The sequence below is a fragment of the Phaethon aethereus genome (assembly GCF_964289735.1).
Source record: "Phaethon aethereus genome assembly, chromosome: 2".
In the NCBI taxonomy this organism is placed as follows: Eukaryota; Metazoa; Chordata; class Aves; order Phaethontiformes; family Phaethontidae; genus Phaethon; species Phaethon aethereus.
Genome location: NC_138582.1, coordinates 161,428,196 through 161,453,623, shown reverse-complemented (window position 1 = coordinate 161,453,623; position 25,428 = coordinate 161,428,196). Strand labels below are relative to the sequence as shown.

At 40.1% G+C, this 25,428-nt stretch overlaps 1 protein-coding gene across 1 annotated transcript in view; it reads right to left on the bottom strand.

Annotated features, from left to right (window-relative positions):
* Nucleotides 1–25,428, bottom strand: part of PTPRN2 (protein tyrosine phosphatase receptor type N2) — a gene marked incomplete at its 3' end in the record, with an annotated part of 669,211 nt that overhangs the window by 63,290 nt on the left and 580,493 nt on the right. Inside the window, exon 14 of the mRNA XM_081996867.1 lies at nt 23,474–23,668. Within this exon, the coding sequence (XP_081852993.1) occupies nt 23,474–23,668 (195 nt within the window). The remainder of the gene's footprint in view (nt 1–23,473; nt 23,669–25,428) is intronic.

Sequence of the window (25,428 nt, the reverse complement as noted above, 5' to 3'; positions counted from 1 at the left end):
CTGCAAGTTAGTGAGAGGAAACCACCACTCTCGGAGTTTCTTGTCCTTGTCGAAAGGCTGTTGCTACCGGGGAAAGGAGGGAGGCTAAAGATCCTGTTCTTTTCTCCTAGCAAATCAGTGCCTGGGCATGTTTACTGAACGCAATCAAAAAAGGATAATCTGTCCTGAGCAGAGAATAGTCAGTATATAAGAATTTTTATGAGGCAAAGGGAAGAACTAGGAAAATCTTAAAATAACGCTGAGCCAAGACTCCTGGCTTCAGAGAAGCTGTTCAGCATGCAGCAGGCCGAGATCAGGCAGCCCAGCGCCAGCCCGTAGCATCTTCCCATTTTAAACCACAGTTTTATAATCTCATTCATTTTGACATGCCCGTCACCAATGTCCCATAGACTTCAGAGACATTTTATGCGGACATACACATCTGCCAACACTGAATGACTCCAAAATACTGTGAGATCGATGAGGCTGTAGGAAAAGGGCCATGACATTTGATTCCTAAGGCAGGGCTGTACGTAGCAAGGGGCCTCCCGTTGGCTCCAACCTGTCTATTTGATGATTTCAAGAACTATATTTTAAAAAATAAATTTTATTTTCTTTTTAAATCATGAAATGTGACACAGTTAAGGTAATTTGATTGCTTTTAGTGCATATTTTTAAATAACTCATCTCTCTTTAAAAAAGAATATTCTTTTTACTTTTAGCTTCCTTTTTCAGGGAATCCTGAGTGTCAAGGGAAATGAATGTTCAAATGAAAACACACTGAAATCTTTACTTTAATCAGACAGCCACTTTTCATGTAGTATCAACACCTGCAACACGTGGATCGGACTCACAGGGCACTTCCTGACAGATCTTGAAAAGGTGTTTGACTATTTGAATGGAAGGCTCTGTGCAATATGAAGATCTGCTTTACACAGTTTTAAAAAAGCTACCAAGACAGAAGCTTGCTTTAAAACATTCAGGAGACAGACAATTCCCTCAGAGTTAAGTAATGTTTCGTTTACAGTCCTTCAGAGCCTCTACTCTCATCCCCATTTTGCTAAACAGAAGCTTAGTAATTTTGAAACACTCTCTTGGGAGCTGCTGGATGTACATTACATTGAGTAGAACTTCTGATATTTTAGAGATTGTATGTCTACTCAAATTCACTCCTTAATTAGGATGTTTTCATGAGACATTCTGCAGTGTTTGCCTGGTATAAAAGAAATAAATAAGAAACATAGAATCATAGAATAGTTGGGGCTGGAAGGGACCTTTAAAGGTCATCCAGTCCAATTCCCCTGCAGTGAGCAGGGACATCTTCAACTAGATCAGGTTGCTCAGAGCCCCATCCAACCTGACCTGGAATGTTTCCAGGGATGGGGCATCTACCACCTCTCTGGGCAACCTGGGCCAGGGTTTCACCATCCTCATTGTGAAAAATGTCTTCCTTATACCTAGTCTAAACCTACCCTCTTTTAGTTTAAAGCCATTGCCCCTTGTCCTGTTGCAATAGGCGACGCTAAAAAGTCGGTCCCCATCTTTCTTATAAGCCCCCTTAAGTACTGAAAGGCTGCAATAAGGTCTCCCCGGAGCCTTCTCTTCTCCAGGCTGAACAAGCCTAACTCTCTCAGCCTGTCCTCATCCCAGCACTCCGATCATTTCTGTGGTCTCCTCTGGACCCGCTCCAACAGGTCCATGTCTCTCCTGTGCTGAGGGCTTCAGAGCTGGATGCAGCACTCCAGGTGGGGTCTCACCAGAGCGGAGCAGAGGGGCAGAAAACCTTCCCTCGACCTGCTGGCCACGCTGCTTTGGATGCAGCCCAGGATACAGTTGGCCTTCTGGGCTGCAAGTGCACATTGCTGGCTCATGTCCAGCTTTTCATCCCCCAGGACCCCCAAGTCCTTCTCGGCAGGGCTGCTCTCCATCCCTTCATCGCCCAGCCTGTGCTGATACTGGGGCTTGCCCTGACCCAGGTGGCAGGACCCTGCACTTGGCCTTGTTGAACCTCGTAAGTTTCACATGGACCCACTTCTCGAGCTTGTCCATGTCCCTCTGGATGGCACCCAGTCCCTCAGGCATGCCAACTGCACCACTCAGCTTGGTGTTGCCTGCAAACTTGCTGAGGGTGCACTCAATCCCATTGTCTATGTCATTGATGAAGTTATTAAAAAGTACTTGTCCCAGCATGGTCCCCTGAGGGACACCGTTCATCACCAATCTCTATCTGGATGTTGAGCTGTTGACCACTACCCAAAGGATGCCACCATCCAGCCAGTTCCTTATCCACCCAATAGTCCACCCATCAAATTTGTATCTCTCCAATTTAGAGAGAAGGATGTTGTGGGGGACTGTGTCAAAGGCCTGACAGAAGTCCAGATAGGTGACATCGGTAGCTCTTCCCTTGTCCACTGATGTGTTCACTCCATCATAGAAGGCCACTAGGCTGGATCAGGCAGAACTTGTCCTTGGTGAAGCCATGCTGGCTGTTTCGAATCACCTCCCTGTCCTCCATGTGCCTTAGCATAGCTTCTAGGAGTATCTGCTCCATGATCTTCCCAGGCACAAAGGTGAGGCTGACAGGTCTATAGTTCCCAGGGTCCTCCTTGCTACCATTTTTAAAAATGGGTGCAATGTCTCCCTTTTTCCAGTCTCCAGGGACTTCACCTGGACTCTCATGACTTTTCAAATATCATGGAGAGTGCCTTGGCAACTACATCAGCCAATTCCCTCAGGACTCTGGGATGCACCTCGTCAGGTCCCATAGACTCATGTATGGTCAGGTTCCTCAGATGGTCACGAACTTGATCTTCTCTTACAGTGGGAGAGACTTTGCTTCTCCAGTCCCCATCTTGCAGTCCATGCACTCGAGAAGTGTGGGAGGAAAGGCTGCCAGTGAAGACTGAGGCAAAGAAGTTGTAGAGTACCCCAGCTTTCTCCTAGTCCTTTGTTGCCAGTTTGCTAGTCTTGCTCATCAAGGGGGGTGTCGCTTTCTTTGACCTTCCTTTTCTGGCTGACATACCTGTAGAAGCCCTTCTTATTATTCTTTGCATCCCTAGCCCAGTTGAGCTCCAGCTGACCAACATGTCAAACATGCACATGATTTTCCTTGTCCCAGAACAGCAGGAAAAATAAATAGAGGTTGTCACCACTGTTATTGTAATGCTTGTCAAAGCCTGCTGAAAAAGGTCTGGTCTCACCACTATGTCCACATCAAGTCCTGTAATCCCACCTATACGCTATTATTTAAAGAAACGCTGTCTGCTTGGCCAGATCTCCTGATGTACCTTAAATTTCATTAAGTCTTAATTTCCACATGGTCTCACCTGCAAGGACAATTGGTAGCCCAGTTCATATTTTCTCTTGTATGCCAGATGAGATACTCTAGCTACCAAACATGTTATGGGGATAAGGAGGATAAGGATCAATGTTATGTAGAGAGGGGGATGTGTTGTAAAATCTGTTATTACTGTGTGAGACATGACAGTCACATGGCAAAAGATGAGCTTTCAGCCAGAGGATGAAAAACCGTCCCAGGGACAATGAATCTCTGGCCCAGAGAACCAGTGCCAGTGGCAAATATTAAGACAGATTCAGTGTGCTTGAACACAGGCACAAACACAGAGCACAGCAGCCTGGCTTGGCTTTGGTAAAACTTCCTGAGTGCTCGGTTGGTGTTGTGATACGGTGTCAAACCACTTTGTTTTTCTTTACTTTTTTCTTTACTTCAGGAATGGCATCCAGCGTGTGCTCTGTGACTAAATTCATTTAACAAATATAACAATTAAATCCTAATTGTCTGGTCAATCTCTGAATACCTTCTTTAGAGATAGTATGGTTTGCATCTCTCAAGATACTTGTTTCAAAAACACTTATTTTATTAGCTGATGTTCAGCTATTACAAAAAGCAGTTATTTTTGACAACATACTTCCAATACGGTACTTGATTAGACACTCTTTTCACGACTGAGGATGTCTCCTTTAATGAAAAGATGGGCAACTGTTAAATTGACAGACCTCGACAGGTCTAATCGATTCTCAAATGTCAGCTGAAGAAGCAGATGGGACATTATCTTAATCCTTGCGAACGGTGACCGCGCAAATCCGGGCCTTTCACCTAACAGTGCGAGAGCCACGGCTTTCAACCTGCTGCCGCTTTCTCCAGCGGTGCGGAGGGCCAGGCAGGGCTGTGGTGCTTCACTGGGCTCCTCAGAAAGAATGTGGAGAGAAGACAATTGGCCTTAGCTACGCCACAGCAAATTGTGCGCTAAACTACCATACTTGAAACAATTTGTTTTGTTATTCCCTCCAACTGACTTAAGTAAAGGCTTTTTTTGCCTTTGGTCCTTGCTGACTTGTAGGCTACATTGTTGTGGCACAGGACATTCCAGCATTTTTGCTATTCTGCTTAAACTTCTTTGTTTTCTTCAATATACCTTGCATTGACCATATGTAAGAGGAAAACCTTTCTGCATAAATGCAATTTACCTTCAACACAGCACAAGATTGTCTCCATCCTTTTTCTGGCTTAATACCGTATCGTTAGTGGTGTCACAGTAAATTTCTCTGTTACCACTCATAGTACTCAAAGTGCTACAGAAGTTAAGAGAAGGACGACGCTTACCTGATTACGCATTTCCAGGCCTGCATACAATGCCTTGTGTCTTGTACTTTGTTAAGAAACTTTGCTAACGTTTAAGTGTCCTGTATCTAAAGTAGAAGCTTAAAACACAGCTCGTGACTGCTTTTTGGGACAGAAACTGTTCTGAACTACACATTGTATTCCTGGAAATACTCAAATATTTTCAATAAGGAATAGTAGTCCTCATTTGAGATGGCTTCTTAATATTGCTTTTCTATTGCAAACTTAATTTGCTACCAGTTGTCACCAATCCATTTATTTCAACCCTAGTCTGCATATACAGAATATTGCTGTTCTGTATAATTTCTGCTCGTATGTATTTCAGTGTCTTCACAGATCATGAATTAATGGATCTATACAAACTACAGACATCTCTTCTTGTGACTCTTTTCTTCAAAGGCAATTTAACTGTTATTTGTTGTATGTGTTTTCAGGTCTAAGGTTTTAAACTTTTGAATTATTCCTCTGTCATCACTTCTGTGCAGAATTTCACACTGTGATACCACTTCCAAATCATTATTTAAAGAATTAAATATAACTACATCTAACAACAATTCCTGTACTCTGCCAGACATTCCCATACACAGTTTCTGATCATTACTTTTTGTATATCACCCTTTAGCCACACTTCAATCCACATAATTGTCTTTAAAAAATTGACATTAATTTTTCAATTAACTGTTCATGAGACAGTTTCAAGGCTTTATTAAAATCTGGATATATTACATCTGTTGTTTTCACTTCATCTACTGATTTTGTAGTTTTAGTTAAATAAAAAGCAATCAAGTTTGTCCAGGCAAGATTTGTTTATAAAATTATGCACATTCTTACTCATTGTGCTGGTATCCAATGGAAAGGATGGAGGAGATTAGCAAATGCACAAAGGGAAGACTCCAACCTTCCCCATCCTCTTAAATAAGACCCTCACACTTATCTCCCTTTTATGTCCTCGAAAAATCTCTCGCTAGATAATCAGCAATTTTTTTTTTTAATATGTGCTCCAATATTTTCTAGGGCTGGAGTCTGGACTCGGGGAGTAGCAATAGAAAGGTTCATTTCACTTCTCCTCTTTCCTTCTCCCCACTCCTCTTATAAAATTATGATTACTTTATTCTTCTGTATTGGTTCACCCACACTTGTCCAGATCTGCTCAAATAAAGCTCCCAGAGATAAGCGTAACTATTGGAATCCTGAGCCGTACTCAGATCACGCAGAGCACCACATGTTTCTTCACATTTTCTAAGCATTTCTCACATCTCCTGACATAGTTTCATAGTAATACGATGAAACAGAAGTTACTTCGGGCTCTTCCTTGTTTACAGAAGGTTGGTCTTTCTCTCTGAGCTGCTGTGGTGTTCTTGCAGAGACCAAAGGCTGGGAGCTCATCACACGTGTTTCCATGAAGAATGCTCTTAGTGGTGCCCCACATAGAAGAAAACACAGGAGCAAAGCCAAACTATGCCCATATCTTTCCTAGCTTTCTTCCTTAACAAAGCAGACCTTAAATAAAGAGAGGATGCACTATCCCCACTGAGTCTTTCAAGCAACTAACATGTTAAGAAAATCAGTTTTCTCCAATAGTTGTAGTTCTATTGAAGCACCATAGATGTTTCTGATGCTCTGATCCAGGCAACCGTCAATAAAGCAGAGCCTATAGCTGCTACCAAGACCAGCTCCATCTCTGAAATTTAACAACAGTTATGGAGTGACAAGCACTAACTTTAGTCCTAACACGGCAAATCAAGTTTTCAATATCAACTGTAGAGAAATGTGACTTTAATGGGCTAGTTACATTGAGTTTATATACATACATATAAAAATAAAAATTCTCTTGTGGCAACTCATTGCCAGGACCTCACAAAACTTGTGTCTGGAAGAAATATCAATAAATTAATATCTGGCTATAAAGTCTCACATACTTTCAATCCTGGGAAGTATTGTGCATCCACTACTGTCAATGGCAACACTCCTGACTTTACTGGAGCCAGGACTTCATCATATGAGTAGTCAGTTGTTTCGGGCTGAAGGTTCTTTTCTAACTTGTCCTGTGCCACCTTGGATCTCCTGATCTTACCACCAAGAACTGTCTAAAGTAGCCACAAGTGAAAAAAAAATAGGAAATAAAATCCTGGGAATTTGTATTTTGCCCTTATAAAATACACTGAGAAATTATTTTTCCTCCTCAGTGTTTGCAGCCGTATTACTACCATAATGTGTTTTGATCTATTTTTTCTTGTTTTTCTCAGTACCTGATTACACCAGTGAGAAGAGTAGTTTTGAAACCTTTTCAGTTAAATGTTAAAAAAACTACTAAGATGCTTTACTAGTAAATCGGCATAAAACACTACTAATATCACATATAATATGGTAGGTGATGAAGGAAAATTAAAAAAAAAAAAAAGAAGAGGGAGGCAATTCTCTAACAAAGCAACTATTCAGCCTGGTTGAGAATATCCCTAGATTGTTTCAAATAGGTTGTATTATTTGCAAATAAATTAACTTTCATTTTTTATTGTTGGCTGGCATCACCATGGCATTCCATAGTTTCAATTTTGTATTTTTAGATGCAAATATTGTTGTAAACAACTAAGCATGTACACAGAGAGCAGTCGTGCTTTACGCATGCCATCTAAAATAATTTTAAATGATTGTCCTTGGGTTTCTAGAGAAGTATCATCTTTGCATGAGCAGCGTACAGCATTATCTACCAGGCTAGACTATTCTGCAACTTTTGCAAGAATGACTGTAATTCACAAGTACATTAAATGGCAACCTATGTTCTGTTTACCTAAATTAATATACCCTTGATGTGGCGTGTATCACTGCCTCCTCCTCTCTTAATGCTCTGATAATAGAGTTTTGTAACTTGTAAAAGGATTACTTCAATCCAATCAGCAGGTGCTGGGATCAGTGTGTGTCAGACAAACACTCGCTAATCCCTTTTCTTACAGCTCCCAGCTGCCAAAGGTGCTCAGTGAAATCCCAATGAAATGGCTGGATACAACCTGGTGTGGACTGACGCAGGTTTTCAGCTCTGGAGGAAATCTTGGAAAATACATGTGATGCTAAACACTGCTTGAATCGGAATGATGGAGGCAGGTATGCTTTTGAAAGAAAACGTAGCTAAGAAACTCAACATTAAAAAAAATTAGAATGCTTAATTATGAAATATTTACTCTACCTGGCTCTCTAAATATAGCAGAAGATAAAGAAATTCACTCTACAAAGAATCCCTTCTCAAGGATTATCAGCTACTTAACGGTGTCTTCTAGGTCTTAAAATACAACCACCCCATCTCCTCCTCCTTAGCCCCTTTCTTGAAATCTAAATTATGCCTATGAAGTTTCACCCCTGCAATTACTTTGCTTTAAATAAACCTCAACAAAAAGGAGAAGATGATTACCGTAAAAGGAATATAATTTGCTCCCTTACAGTCTCTGTATTTCTATAGCTCCTTCTGTCCAACTGTCTGAAAGTACTCACATTGCTTCTGCCGGGGAGGCAAGTATCACTGCCATTTCACAGATGGGAAATAAAAGGGCAGAAACATGCAAGTGAATTTCCCGGGTTCACAGAAGATGCTCCTAAAACACTTATTTTGCAGGGAAATTCAGAACTCAGTCTTCTTGACCACTGTTTTTTCTTTTTCTCATGATGATGTCCATAGACAGGGCTAAATGTCATGCAACCTTCATGAATCCATATCTTGATAACATTTTTGTAACTAGAGCATACTGAATGTTCTGACTCTAATGGAATTAGAACAGGTTTTGGGTTTGGGGTTTTGTTTAGAAGTACAGGGTTTAAGTGGTTGATGAGTAATTTAATTCATGCACATTAGATTCAGTTTATACAAAGACATGCCAAACTAAATAATAAAGATTTAAAAGATGAATTAGCCAAAATCAGTTTCTAGGTTTTCTGTACTCTTATGGTAGATTTCACAATAAAAATCCTAAATAATAAATAGCCTTTAAATGAAGGAAGAATGTTATTTCAAAAAATGGAGGGATAAACCTCTTAGCCAAATACTGCTATTTCACAGCATGGGTTGTGACATTTCTTAAAAACAAAAATAAATTCAAAACAAAAAACCCCAAACCTCCCCATTAAAGACAACTCTGCAGTATAGGAACTGATGCCAAGGATGGTGTCAGCTGAATTTGTCAACTGGGACATTTTAGGAAGCGCTTCTGGTAGCTTTGCTGAAAAGTAAAAGTGCAAACTACAGAGCTGAATAAAAAGTAGCAGAAAAACTGGAAAAAAAAAAAAAAAGAAATCAAGTCCTTTGACTTTTTGTGATAAATATTGACACCCAATTCCATTCTCACAGGAAACTGCTATTTTCTTCTTACACATTAAGCCTATTTTTCAGATGATCCCTTCTTCTCACTTCATTTTTTTCTAAAGGTTTGAAAATCATGCCACAGTCCAAGACGTATTTGTGATTCATTTGTATGCCTGCTAATGATGTTGTAGGACTGAAATGAAAACTTTAAAAATATATTACTACACACTAATTACCTAGCTGAAAACACAGAACCAAATTCCCTGCCTTCTTCCTCTCCAAGCCCCACTAACTCAATTAAACATCTAAATTTGGGTTCCTGGTTGGGTACTGTGTTTGCAAATTTAGACTTTAATGAATTAAAGTCTGTGTTTCTTTTCAGAGCACTTGTACAGTCATCTTCATTTACTATATATAAAAATTTCCAAGAGATAAATAAAGAACTCTGAAAACATCACGTTTAAAAATAATCTTCTCTTCAAGTGTGGTCAAGTTCTTCAGAGATAATGAGACTAGGAAAACCCAGGCAACCATGACCAAGTACATCAAAGTGATACAGCACAGGATGTGATTTATAGACAGTCTGGCAAATTATGCCTCTGCTAGACAGTGGCCATCTTGAGGGTCGAAAGGAAAATATATTTCTACAGACATAACATCCCTGCTAGAGCAAAGGGATAAGCAGTGATACTCTTACTACTCTTCTTAAATATGTGAATAAAAGTGAGAAGGTGCTTCTCCAGGAGCAAATTATGACTCGTAAAGGAAAACCCCTATGCTTTTCAGTGGCTTTTGTAGGGGGTGGGGGAGTGGGGAAGGAGGGTACAAAAATTGCTAGTGGGAGCAGTGAGAGTTTGTGCACAAATACACACACAGGTTGGTGTGAAAATTGAGAATATGCAATATGAAATACAAGAAGTCTTGCAATCCACACTATACCCACAGCCTAGTGGCAGAATACGCATAAGCACAAGTGAACATACGGTCACCCGTGAGAAGAAACAGGGAAAGAACAGACTGGATAAGCAGCCTTTTCCGTAGTAAATCCCCGTAACAGTCAGACACAGGAAACTTCAAACTCCACAAACATCTTCAACGGTCAAATCCTTGCACTCAGGACCATTCTGGAACCACATACCCAATCGAGGAAGTTCCATGTTTTCACACTGCAAATTGCAGAGAAGCAACCCAGTTAGAGTAACTGTCAGTGAGGACAGTAAGCAGTGAAGAAACTCTTTTAACACAGAAGTACTTTAGGGCTTAATGGAGATGACTGTGGGAGAAAACATACCTGACTTCTGCCCTATACCTTCCATGTCACACTCACAGCCACGTCAACCAACATGCAGCAGGAGACTCTGCAATGCTGGCCATGAGAAAGATGCAGTTGGCATCTACCCAGCTCCCAAATCTACAGGAAGCGTCCCATTTTTTAGGTAAACTTTAATCTATGGTCCATGGATTTTCAGCTGAGGTTGGCCTAGCTCAGTGATTCTCAAATTCTCAAATATTCTTCACGTGAAAGTATTCAAAAGGGATTGTGAAGTGATGGAAGAAAAGCTTTAGAAGTGCATAAGCTGAAGACATCCTATCTACTCTTGGGACTCTTGGGTTTCCATAGAAGCCAGTAAGGGATAACACTTTAAAGAAGTTTGAGGAACACTGGTCTAATCCACAGACAAGAATATCTGAAGTGAAGGAGGGCAAAATAAGAACAAAGGAAAGACAATGTGAAAGAGGACAGAAAAAGAAGCCAGAAACAGACTGTAGAGGTCAACAAAGAAGTGAAATGATGAAAGAAGGCACTGTACTGCAAAGAAAGAAAATCTGAAAAACAAAACCACAGCAAATGAAGAAAATACTATAGGAAGAAAGGAATTTTGGTCATAATTGGTAACTGTCAACACTTCCTCGTGTACTGTTTCTTTTCCTTGAAACACTTCCATTCACATGCTGAACAAAGGAGGAAACATTGAAAGAGTGACAGTAGTAGTTTTGAGTAGACAGTGCAAGTACAGCTTACTGCTAAACAGAAGGAAAAAGCAAAATAAAGAACCTAAAATTCAGTGCATGTGTATGTGTGCGATGGCTAAGGATCTAGCAGATTGGGAATATATTCTTGAAGAAAACTGTTATCAATTCCAAAGAGATTCAGAAATGAGTAGATGGCATCCGTTTCCATCACAGAGGTAACTGACTATAGACTGCACATCCTCAGTGTGGTTTTCACCAGCTTTTCCAATGTGTAGTATCTTCCAGCCAGCTTTCCAAATATGGAATAGTTCGCTCTTAGATAATGAGGCCAAAACTGAACTCACAGAATCAAGTCTGACAAATGCAGGTACAGAACTCCTTTATACTTTCATGTCATACTTTCATGTCTTAAAAAAGCCTAATGAGGGACAAAAACGGGCAAAAATATTACCCTTCGATACGATCCTTTTTCTACTAAAGCCAATATGATTAGTTGTGAGAGCAGAGCACTGGGACACCAGAGAATGGAGGTCTACTCCTGGCTCTGCTTCTGACCTTAAGGTTAGCCTTGGTCAAGACGGTTCCTTGTCTGTGCCTGAGCTTCCTGGACTAGAAAGACGGGATAATGATATTGACCTTTAAAAAGAGCTTTGAACCTACTGATCAAAAGTGCTATGTAAGAGTTGGCTTATTATTATTTTGGTTACTGAAGTGAGTTGAAAGGCTCCCAGTGACTTTAATCAAAATTTCTTATATCAGGCCCCAGAATCCTACCTGAAGGACAAAGTGTCTCAAAATTCAGTTGTGAGGACACGTGTATAGTAAGTCAAAGGCTGGTGCACACTCTCAGATACTGCAGAGTTTTCTTGATTCCAGCAGAACTTTAAATGACATAAACATAATTTTTGCACTCCCAGAAGAAATAACATATTAGGCACCATTAGTGTATTCACTACGTTAATAGTAATTAGACACTATTATAATGCTTTCAGTCAAACTGGTCTAATGCAAACAAAGACAGCAATAGGTGAAAGGAGGCAATGAGGAAAGAAGAAAGCACTTTTCTCAGGCAGGTATCAGACATGCCCCCCGCGCAGTAGCAGGGCATCCCCCCGGCTATGAGCCAGCCCTGCCTTAGGGATTTTACGTTCCTGCTTCTGTGTGGTTGCCGTAGCTAAAAAAACAACTCTTCTGGGCGCCTTCCTACTAAAGCAGTAGATAAATACCTGCATCAGAAATACTTCTGCATTTAGAAAAGCTTTGGTTTCAGATTCTGCATTAGTTTTACCCTTACAAATTCTACCTTTTCACTACACCAGCCTACCACACTGGCATGGTCTCTTACCGATGGGATCTGTTCTGATCCTTACAGATTAAGAACCCTTGATGTCTTTGACCTAACACATAATTATAATACGTACAAAACATGCTTTTATAATGACACCATTTCTTCAGGTATTGTCAGGGTATGTTATTTAACAACTGCTACGTTTAAGCTAAGAACTCTTTGGTTTTGTCTAAAGAATGAAGCGAATATACAGGCTATGGCACTTTCTGGTACACCACCACTCTGTCTGCACGACTGTTGCGGAGGAACATTTGCAGGACTATAGATACAAGAGTAGATCCGTAGCCTGTAATTTCCCAAGTGAACCCACCAAAGCACCCACAAGCCTACACAGAGGAAAAGCTTACAGTAATCTCACGGGGGAGCGGGAACTTGGGGGTCTGCTGTGTTGATAGTATCTTTATACAAAGTCCATCTACTCATGCAAATAATGTCTTAATCAAAACATTTAAATTATCTCTATCTATCCCGCTGGTAAGACTTGTCACTGGCAAAGACATACGACATCTCTTACATTAGCTTTTTTCTGTAATGGGACACAGGCAAATTAATAGTGTTCTTTAACATACATCCCCTCCAGTACTTATGTGGCTGAGACCACTGCAAATTAAATTTTGTAAATTAGCACTGCTCTGCTTTTCACCGTTTATGTCACTATATATTCACAATTTCCTCATCCCGAGGAGCGAAAACAATGTTGTCAGCTTCATTTGAACACTCTTGTAAGAGGTGAAAATTGAAAATGTTACAAGGAAAAGTTTTAAAATTTAAAATGCCAAGTAGTTTTTCATTAACACTTAAAAGACGCGTATATTATATCTCTGCTCACAACTATTTATCTATACTTATATGAGAATACCATTGCTGTACGCGGCATTTGTACACAAGCACACACGTGGGTATAAAGCACCCACCACTGAATACTCACTTTAAGGTACATGACCCTAATAAATACACATGAAAACTGACAATATATCACCATTTAAAGGGTAAGAAGGCCTGTAACATTGTTTCCAAACATAATTATATTTTTTTTCTGTGTCATGGAACTATCACCAAGACCTAGGGCCCGTTTCTGACAGGGCTCCCACCTGCTATCAGTCGGGTGCAGATACAGCTGTGGGTGCAATTTCAGGTCTCAGATTTTTCTGCTGTAGCTTTTTTCCGCTGTTATCTCAGTAGATATCTTCACTTTGGTAAGATGGATATTGAACTACCATCCTGCTACATATTGCAGGAATATGCACACAGCAAGCAGCTCGGCATCAGCTCACACATGAACAGCCGTAGCTCCCATAAAATATTCATTCATTTAAAAAATATTTGCACCCTGCTGTCAAACGTAGACAAATTCATACTGAGCTTCAGAAAATAACTGTTTTAATGGTAAATGATGTTCCAGAAACCTCTTTCAGGCTAAACACTCTCGTCAAAAATTATTTTAATTTTAATTTTAATAAGAAAGATTAACAATTTCAACATTAGCTGCTAATCCCCTTTCATTTGAAACTGTGCTGATAAAATTCTTTACTTGTCATTCAAATAGTAAGTAATAATTATAGATTTGGGGCCTCCATCTCTTGCTTCATTAACAGTAAATTGCATGGAAGTCTGAAGCATAAAGTCAGCTTTGATACATCTCAAAATGCAATTTCCATAGCTTTCCTTAGCTATGTACAATTAATTACAGAGTTAGTAAGGTGAATATGTTAATGAAAGGGAAATTATTCACTCGGACCACCTGGTCTTATCAAATTTCTTTAATATGTTTCTTTCTTTCTGTGAATTTGGATGACAGCAAGAACACAAATCATGGCATGCTTTGCTAGTTCTTTAGTATTTTTATTTGCAACCAGCTAAAGTCCACTTAAATTAAATATGAAAAAAATGTAAGAAGTAGTCAGTACTAAATAACTGACTGTATTTGTTTTCTCAAGTTTTTTAATTTTAAAACAAAAATTCTTAAACAACTTTATAATTCCCAGTCTCTCTTCAATGCTCAGATTATAAATATAACGTATCCAATAAGGAGACATCGTCATTTTTCATCGATTTTCTTTAAAGTGTGTCACGCATGCACTTATTTAATGAAGTAGGTACAGAAACATGTTTCAATTCACTACACTCTAACAGCCACTAGAATGTAGTTGCTACGTGCAGCAGGGTTACTGGACGTTCATGGGAATATTTTAGATAGTACAAACAGCCTGGTCAGAAGGAGGCAAACCTTTACATAATTCATCTTAAAAATAACGCAGCTGTGATACACAGTCAGAGAAATGTTTTTTTAAAGACACATCAAACCCAGAAACCAACCATCTTCAACAGACATTAATGGATTTACTACTAGCCAGCCTGAGGACAGAAACCTTTCAGGACCTGGACGCCAGCCCTCATAGCCCTTCCAAAAAGAAAAGGGCAGAGAATAATCCCCAGAGCAGTAAAAGGTCATGCTTGAAGGAGGTGATACTTGTGAGCAGTTTGTCACCCTCCCTTCTATCCTTAGTGCAACGCAATGGTACAGCAAGCAGCACGAAACAAGAGGCAACTCGGAATTCTCCCCAGCTGTGAACAGGGTATTCCCAGCCAGCTGGGCAACCTAAAGCAGCACTGGCACACGAGGATGGGGGACACACGACAGCATTGAGGGAGAGCTACCAGCTAGAAAAATTGCAAAGATATTACTCTAGCCTGAAACAAAGGAAGAGTTATATAAAAGACAGAAATTGATAGCAAAAGTGTGTATTTTTATAAAGATATGCTGGGAGAGGATGGAATATCTGAGGGTAGTAGACTTTCACTTTATCTGGTTTTGACCAAAAAGTAACATAGTTCTCCTTTATGGAACAACAAATACTATGTCATCCACAAGTGAACTTCACAGATCATTTGAATGTTTATCTCCTTATTTAAAAATGCTTCCACAGCTGCGTCGTGGGTGCATATGCAAAATTTGATCGTTTTTGATCACAGGAGCATTTCACAGGATTTTGATCACAGGATCACATTTGATCACAAGAGCATTTCATCTGTGTCCTACACATTACACTTTCCAAATACCACCCAAATTTTAATACCTTACTCACAAAACACTGCCAAGTTAAGGCCTAATCCCAGACAGAGTTTCAGAAAGCGAAGTAGAATTTTTTTTAATCTTGCTCTGAAGATGAGCATAAACAGACTTTGCTGAATTAAGTTGAGGGATTAAGTTGTCTTCATTGCCAATAGCAACTTAACCAGAGCACTTCCAATAACTTCTGCTAACATAGCCCACTTGAAGAGAAGGAGATCTGCAAAATACTGCTGGAGTTCTCCTGGGTGTCTTAAACTGCAACTGGTACAACAGTGTAAAAACACAGTGCCAGTATGATGTCTCCTCTTTGTAAGTACCATGAAGCAAGTCACAGTTTCACCTTGAACTGTTACGTATTTTCAGAAGCTCTGAAGTTGTAGTCCCATTTACCACGTCATTTGATCTTAGCGGTGCACCGTATCTTGCAACCTGCATGAGCCATTTCTTTATCACAGTGATTGTGAGTGACTCACAGTGAGTCAAAACTCACCCTCTTCTCACATCTGAACTCTGCCACCAGCTCAGAAATACTCTATAATGTGTATTATCATCTTCGACCTCCTGCCTGAGAAGTCTTCCTGAACCAACCTCTTTTTAGTACCCTTCTTCTAAATAGGCATTTCCACCTGTGAGATCCAAAACATGGTTAACTGCTACATCTGCTACAATGAGTTATCAATGACTTACTGCATGATGTGAGCATGCACAATAGGACAAATACAGAGAAGAGCACTTCCTTACTTAGGATGCATTTGGAACCAAAAGACAAGACCAGTAGCCTCCTGGATGAGTGCTCATCTCTGGTTTCTGCCACTAATGAGACTCTCAGAAGTAGCTGACTACCCAGCAACATCACAGAATCATAGATCATTTAGGTTGGAAAGGACCTTTAAGACCATCAAGTCCAACCATTAACCTAACACTGCCAAGTCCACCACTAAACCGTGTCCCTAAGTATCATGTCTTTTAACTACCTCCAGGGATGGTAACTCTACCACTTCCCTGGGCAGCCTGTTCCAATGCTTGACAACCCTTCTGGCGAAGACATTTTTCCTAACAACCAGTCTAAAGCTCCCCTGGCGCAACTTAAGGCCATCTCCTCGTCCTATCACTTGTCACCTGGGAGAACAGACCGACACCCACTTTGCTACAACCTCCTTTCAGGTAGTTGTAGAGAGCAGGAAGGTCTCCCCTGAGGCTCCATTTCTCCAGGCTAAACAATGCCATTTCCCTCAGCCTCTCCTCATTAGACTTGTGCTCCAGACATCCCTTGTCTTCAGTCTGAAGTATCAAAACCCAGATCTTTTTCATTAAATGACCTCCTATCACCTCTTGCTACTTGCTACAACTGGTACTGGTCTTGCCTTGACATTACCTGGATGTTCTCAAGAAATGGAAAAAAAAAGCTGGAAGAAACAGAAAAAATTTCAGGTTGCCACCACATTTTGTTTCAGCCATGGCAATGATACTTTCTTTTTACTTTGTGCACATAGTTGCATAAGTTAGTTTGTATCCAATATTTCTCCCAATGTAACGCTTTTAAAATTAGCACTCTAGATTATTAATAGAAATGTTTTCTTCATCTTTCTACTAAAAGCCGTAGGGAATGATATAAGGTGGCTAAAAGTGTTCAACCAAAGCAGCTGGAATAAACACCTCACAGTCAAGCAACAGACCAAGATACAGTCACAGAAATTTGGCAAGTTATTTCTAATCGTGAATACATTTGGGGAAAACAACCGACAGGGAAGAATTTATGAAAAAAAAAAGATTTTGAAAATAATTTCATACCATATTCAAGAGGAATGTTTCTCTTGATTTAATACTGACTCTGTAATTGTTGTTATTTCCTAAGGCCCATTCAAAAAGATTAATATAGAAAAAAGGGAGGCAACTAAACATGAAACAAATAAAAGTGCAAGAATCAAAGGGTAACCTGTTCATGCATATTTTTTCTGAGTTTTATTGATGAAATCTATGTAGTACATACATCCATTTATTAGATTTATGGCTCTATTAGTAGAGCTGGTTTTGTATGCAACGAGATTTTTTGTACATTTTTTGCAGCTTTTCTTTGTTCCTATATCTCAAGTCTTGGCTTTAAACAAACAGAGGCAAATGTTTCAAAATAACTTAAACATTTATGGAGGAAAAAACACCCCTAAAATGAAGAGATAAACACCATTTCATCAGCAAAAGGTCTTTCAGGAGGCAACCAGCTCCACTTGTCCCTAAAAGCATGACAGCTCAGGGAAAGAGGGGTAAAGATTTTCCCATCCACAGTGTTTATGTCTTTTTGGGATATTGGCTATCTTGTCACTGAGTAATGCAATACACACAACAGCCTTTTCCCTTGTGACTCCTCTCGTCTGACTGTTTGTGATGAAATGGCCTTTAGGGCCAAAGCCTTCTTGGGACTTCTATTTTGTGTGACTTCTATTTTGTGAGACAACTATTTATATTGGCACAAGTGAAAGATAAGTCGGGATTAAGATCCACGTAGCACATGTGTAAGGAGTTTTTGCTTTTAGCTAGACTTTGCCACTGACTTGTTTCCCTTCCCATGTGAGGGAGGATTTTTTCTTCGTTTTCTCAGCTGTAAGATTTTTTAAAAATAGAGTATGTATATTCTCAAAATTCATAAAGAACTAAAGAGAAATTAATAGGGGTAGAAGGAAATGGTGGAAAACGAAAAAAATGTAAAACCCACTAAATACTCAAACACCCTATAATTGTGACAAAGACCTTGTTTTCTGTACCTGTAGCCCTCACCTTTGTCCCTGCCAACATTAATCACTTCTGCGGCATGTGTTCCTGGGCAGCGCACTGCATTCGTACCATGCATCACGCTTCTCCACTCAGGAAATGTTTTGTGTGTATATGGATTAAGGTCAAGGTGAAAAGTACACCTGCATCTACCACAGTGCTATTGGTCTTCACATGCTGGAGCTTCTCTATTTATACAGAAAAGTGTGTTTAGATGCCTTTTGCTTATGCTTTTATTGCAGCTTGGAGAAGAAAATCAACAAATTTCAGCAAAATGTGGTGGAGGACTTAAAGATTTTTTCTTGTTGGAACGTGTCTTCTATCACTCAATTCTACCCTCTCCTACATTCAATTAAAAGAAAAACTATCACAGATACCCCAAAGAGTCCATTTCAAACAGTTTATTTTAAAAAATGAGAGTGAGGAAAAATTGCTTACAAACCATCAAAAAGTTACTATGCAGTGACTACAGGATACCAATGTTATCCAACAAACCCAGGTTTAACCATGGAAACTGTGCCTTCCTTGTTACCTTTCTCGGTCCCACAGCAATCCTGCTACTGATTCATCACCAAAACTAAATCAGATGCAAAGTTCAACATCTTGGTTTGACTGATTTCCCAGCAACAGGTCTCCACCCCATGTGCCCCTAGTTCAGGTTGGGTTCCCAGGAGGTGCTCACAGGTGCTCACCTTCTGGGACACAACCTGTCCCAGAGCTTTCTTTTGAAAAAATGTTCTCATATGAGGCCATCCTGCACTTCTCAATGGGGAAAGTCCTTTTGATTTTACAGGCAAATTGCCAAAGACAAGGGGAACATGTGGGCTTACACCTCGCACACGTGAGGCCCTAGTCTGTAGTTCATTTGCTCCCACTGCCTCGTTCAGACCAATTATGAAACTCTCTTCACCTTCTGAAAAGTACAGTATGCACAAACTATCACAGACTACTATTATTTCCAATACATGCAGCGGTTTCATACCCTCAGGAAGAAGACTCCTCAGACTTCCAGCTTAAAGAAGTACCGAAGAGGATCTTTTGGAAATTCACACTTTCTGAAATTCTAATTTATGTATAATGCCTCAAATTTTGCACATCTGTTTTTACAAGGAAAAAAAAAACCCAAACGCAAAAAATCACTTCTGCTTCTGCAAATTCCCTCTCATTTATGGTATTCGGGTAACAACCTCAAAATGCTATCAGCAAAAGCATACGCTTCCTTCTTGCAGTACTGTTCTTCATTTAAACATCCATAAAAGATTGTAATTATTTTAACCATACAAGCATGGCAACAACACAAAGCAGATGTGGGATCCAACCTACCCAACTTACGTGCTGAACTTGTGCTTCAGCATGAACAGAAGAGACTCCTTCATCTATGCTGCAGCTGTCAATGGGATGGTGCAGGCACAACAGGAGGCCGCCCAGGAGAAATCCTCCCTCTGCCTACTCGTCTGGAGACCTTCATAGCCACCCACTCACTTCACCAACTCGAGTGAAGTTTATGGACTCGAGTCAACACCATCCCTTCATTAAGTGCCTAAAAAGTACGTGTAAGTTAGAAGCCCAAGTCAGGGAGACTAAATCTCTCCTAGATGCCTTCAAACCTCCCCGGTTCTCTTGCTGGACTGCAAAGGGATACATTGCACTTTATTAGGACTTCTCTTGGCCCTTGAAATATAGAGGTACACATGTGAATAAAGTGGATGGAAATCTGCTTCCAAGTTCCTACTTTTTCCCTTGCTATGACCTTCCAAAAAACCATTGTTTTCTTGCAAAACCAACGGTGACTGAAATGAGGACACTTCTTTGTTGTTGCTCATGCTGAAAGCGCTACAAACACGACTGCATAAAACATGCTCCTCTAATTACACTTTCCAAAGCGCTTGGATCTTTTAGACAGACAGAATCAAAAAGTGCCATATGGGCCATCCTCCTGCTATAAATGTGATGAAAAAGAATGTGAAAAAGTAAAAAAAAAAAAGCTCTGAATGTTGTTATCACTGTCCTTCTGGGCCTCCTGAGTCCCCACTGCTTCCTCCTGCCAACAGTACAAACTACCTCATGCTACTGTCAGCACTGCGGAGACGTTGCCTTTGCTGGGAAGTGGCAGAAATGCAGGATTTTTCTCTTTGAAAGACTGGTTTTAGTCTAGGTGAGGAGACTGCCCCACAGCCACATGGATCTGGAAGATTCCTGGTTTCTCCAGACCTCAAGTACTATAAATGATGGGCTAACCACAAGCAGCAAGTCCTCCAAGAAAACACTCCCCGCGGCCAACCACAAACTCCAGCAAAACCAAAGCTGAGGTGGCTTGGACATCACTTCAGGTGTGACCTGCTAGCATTTTCCAGCAAATTAAACAGCTTTACAGAAATGTTTCTGACCAACGCTACCTCTGAACAAGATTATATGGAGTCATTCAGCAGTCGCAGACACATTTCTTCTAAGCTACTTTCATTAAAGACTTATTCTGTTTATAAATCAAAATAAAGTATTTCCTGCTGCCACTTTATACAGTAATCCATTGTTTTGTTTTCTCTGGGGAGGTTCTGGCACCTATGAACAATAAAGAGGAGCCCTAGCTCAGCTAACTGCTACTTCACCGTGCACGGTGGAGCCGAAAAACACATTTACAGAGCTGTAAGTGCATTTACCCTGCAAAGCAGATGGTATTTGCCATTCCTACTAGGCCCCTTGCTAATATTTCTTGTTGCTTTTCTTAGGCACCGAGATATTTTTCACCGAAAATATTTACAAAATTTAAAAGATAAGGGGATTGTGGCAGCAGGAAATAGGAAGAACTGGAAAACTTGAATCGAATGCTGTAAGAGTTGCAAAGTGGCCCCTCGCTCTCCTCCAGTTGCAGCTGCAGGGCAAGGGGAGGAACAGCTCACCTCCGCAAGCCTTTTCTGTTGCTGAGGTCCAATGAGCCACTGCATCTCCAGAGGGAGAGAAGTTCAGGCAAATAAGGTATTACAGATACGTGCATTTATTTTTGAGTAAAACATAAACTGGGTGAGCCCTCTGGTTTCAGTGTGACCCACAAGACACAAGCACTTCTGACCAAGTCCAATCATCTGCCTCAGTGCTGTAGCTGAGCGATGCTGATCTTCTCATGTAAACCCAACCCAACCTTTGCCTTCTGCAAATCTTGAATTTATGGTTTAACTACTTCCCTTAAGTAAATATCCTCGCTGCCTGCCTGACCCTCCTATTAGGCTTGCCCTGATACCCAGGCTAAATGCATCCTTTCGATTCTAAACCATAGTTTCTTCGTAATCATATCATCTGCATCCATTAAGAACAATTTTTCCCCATCCTGTATTTCAAAGCAGCTACACAGATTCCCCTGAATCACTGATTTTTGTTTGTTCAGTTTAGACTAAACAAATTAACTATTTTTACTCTCTCTGTGTGGTTTGTACTCTCAAGACACTATAGCATTTCTTTTACCCTTCTTTGAACCCTCACCATCTAAGATGTAACACATGCTGTTAGATAGCTAACATATGTATGAGTTCATTCGGGGTTAAAGAGGATTGACTGAATTATGGACACTGAACACCGTAACAGCGATCTTGACCAATCTGACCATTTTTTAAAGTTTATTTATCGCCATATGAAGACAATTCTTTCTTGCAATTCTGCAGAAATTCCCAGAGCCAGAAGAAGTGGTTCCCATATGCAACTTTCTCTCTTTTAATCTTGATTTTCTGATTTTTAATTTTTCCCAATAACATAATTGAAAACAAATTTGCTCAGTTTAAAGTAGTTGAAGCTGTTAGCAAATATTAAACACATATTTCCAACTACATAGGAAATTTCGCTCTTATTTCCATACAAATATATTGCCTTAGAACGTTACACAGGAATTTGTACTTATTTTGAGGTTGGGCAATTGAGGTCGTTCCAGCATTTCAGTTAACTATGAAAGGAAATGAAGAGAATTTTAATTCTTGTTAGGCAAAAGTAGAACAGTAAAAACTGTAACAAATGTTTTTCTGTCATGGGAGCAACCCTTCCCAACTGCACTTGTACACCAGATTTTAACATAATACTTTTTTAACGTAATTCCTTTCTTTGGGGTAACAGGCAGGGGAAGAAATATTTACTCAGGATGACATACTCCGATGAAGCGTCTGGTTTACAAACCTGTCCTGCTTTTGCTCAGTTTTATAGCTGACCTGATCAAGGCTGAAGGAGGTCAGTAACTTGGCTGAGATCAAATTAGCTCTCTGGGTTTTGCCTGCCTTCATTCCTTTCTCCATTAGGTGAGGTGGTTTATAAAGACTTGAAAAATATCTGAGAAGACGGTACATTCAAATGTAAGTGCAGAAAAGGAGAGAAAGAAGTTGAAAAATTATAACCCAAAAGTATGGCATGGTGGAGAGATGTTTTCTTCTGAGTTTTATCAGCAGCACATATATAAATCGACAGGGAAGTTCCCAAAAGCACGGCAGCACTACCGACTGGAAAGGTTTTTACTTCAGATCAACCATACTAAAAAATAGCAGAAATCAAATACGGAAAGCAAAATAACACCTGACTCATCATTTTCACCATCACCATACTACTACTCAGCTAATTTCAATGCACTCTACAAAGGAGGAAAATAAGGCACAAAAACTGGGGGATTACTTTACAGCTCTCCCAGCAGGACACTACCAGAGAGACAGGAACAACCTGCATCCACTCCGAATCACTCGACTGCATCTGTCTTGGGCTGCTAAAGCCATTTCTTACACAGATCTCCATGTGTCCGTCTTCTGTGCTGGTAGTGGTCACAAGCCATGTTTGGAAGTAACCCAAGTTTTTCAATGCAGACTCCATTAATATAATATATTTGGATCATTTCAAACACAGAAGAGATCCAGCTTGGAAGAAATCCAGCCAAAGACAAGAAAATTCAGGCAAGGCTCAAAATTCATATCCCTTTTCTCTTCTAAGGGTAATGGAAAATAAATTGCTCTGTATCACTAATATTCTGTTGCCTTCTCAGCTCAGATACCTCCGCAAACTAAAGATGTACGAGAAAAAGCAGCAAGCTGATCATAAATGTAGCAGTTTTCTTGAGTTGTCCAAGCTGAGGTAAACATAAATTAATAGGACAAAAGGACAACACAGGGCTTATCTTTTCTAAAGCCAGCATGCAAACAGTACGTATGTCTGAGATGAAACAATGCTCCCCATAGATGAAAAAACCAATGTAACGAAAAACAAATGGAAATAAAAATCCCTTTAGTTTTAATTATACAAGGCTAAGACTACCAACAAAGCTCAGGAATATTTTTTACCTGTGAAAAGACAGCTTCTCTTTCTTTGAAAGTTAACTCTTTTCAAAAGGCGAGCAGGTTAAATTCTGATGACATTTCTAGTGCCGTGAAGACAAAAAGGCCTTACCAAGATCATGTGGCCAGTGGAGATGTCCATGTTGGACTGGACTGGCTCCTCACACCAGGACGATGTGCTGCTCCGGGCAGAGGGGCTGGGAATGGGCCCATCGCTGAATTGTGAAGAAATGCTGTTTATTCGAGAAGCACGCAGGGGCTCTGGGCGATCAGATGTTTTCACTGCCATGCGCTGGCGGCATAGCTCCTAGAGAGAGAAAGAGGAAAAAACAGTCTACGGTTAAGAGTAATCACAGGATACAGTCTACTAAAGACATATGATTTACAATATGTTTCCGGGGCTGGAAGTGTTTTCCCCCTCACTGCAGTGATTTTTGGGAGGCTGGCTGTTCTGCTAGGCACATCTACAGAAAAATACTCAATGAAATTACTATACGATGACTTACCCTAACCTTTCAAAAGTGTAATTATGACTGCAAGCACATCCCCTTTTCGATAACCAAAAATAATATTTTGGAGCTCGACTACTTCTTTGCATTCTGCAAAGCCACTTTTGAACTGCGCAACCTCCTGAAGTTAATGGGGTTGCACGGGAGTAATTGAGAGCGCTGCTTGGCCCTGGATATGCAAACTCAGCAAGCTCAAGGCAACGGAATTGATGTGCTCTCCAGTATAAATCCTAGTTGATAGATGCCTCATTTCTCTTCATTAAAATAGCAAACTCACAACACTTCCTCCCTGATGTGGGGCAGAGAGGATGAAGGATGACATTAACGAAGAATAAAAGCAGAAATCTGTCATTGTATTGTTTAAGCAGCTTTGGTGAGGAAAGAAAATTCAAGCTATCACACACGCTAATGCAAGCCGTGTTAAAACACCAAAATAGATCGTACTGGGAATACATATTTTCAGTTACTCCCGTGCATAGAATTCATGCAAAAACACAGAATTCTGGCTAGGTCACAGAAAATCCTGCTGGCAAAACCAACTCCTTACAGTATAAAATTCTGACTCTAAAGGGATAAACAGAGCCACAGTTACACCATCATTGTTATAATGCTTTTAGAATCAGTTACGTGCAGTGAAATCCCAGACAGTATAATAAAATTATCACTTTTTAACATATGTCTATTGTCCGTGAGAGATACTTGGCTGCCTGTGGCACACAGCAAGACTGGCTAGTCCATAGTATCTGGACATATTGCACATGCGGCGTAGTTATGCATTTGTCTCAGATTACTCATTCTGCACAGACGAGTACTAAGAGCACAGTCTCTTGCCTCAGGCTAACAAAATAATACAGTCTGAAGCATTCATACTGTTGAAATGCCATGGCTCCTGTTTTCCTATTCATTGATAATACAGATGCAGCCCAAGTGCCATCAGTAGGATGATCTGGAAAACTCCACATATCAAGTGCAACAAAATCTTCTTTTCAGACGGGAGTTAGAAATATAACTTTAAGACTACAGCTTTCTTGTTTTAACCTTGCAAACTTTAGGACACTGAAGAGGGCTCCTAACCCATGCAGTAGCAAGCATTCAAACGAAGCCACTGAAACCAGTGTATTGTCTCCTCTTGCCACCACATGGCAATGACGAAAGACCCCTTCAAACATTTTCTTCTACCAAAGCTTCTGTTTGACTTGCCATTAGAGATACTTATGTGGAATTTTACTATTTTATGGTGTGTAATACATTTTTAATGTGGTTTTTTTTATATATATATGCATGTACAAATTAAGATGCACTGAGACAAAATCCGTATCATATATAAACAGGATATATTTTGTTGTCTGTTACAAATATACAGTCACCAGAAGTTTGGGAAACACAGTACTCCTTGTAATTACTCCTCCTACACTTGTTGGAGTAAGTGTACAGACTGTCCCAAATGAAACTGCTACCTGACTCCATCACTGCGTTTTGTATGAATGTAAGAATTTTTTTAAATTTTTACAAAAAGCAGAGGGTTTTTCACACTTGATTAGAATGTCTTCTGTCACTT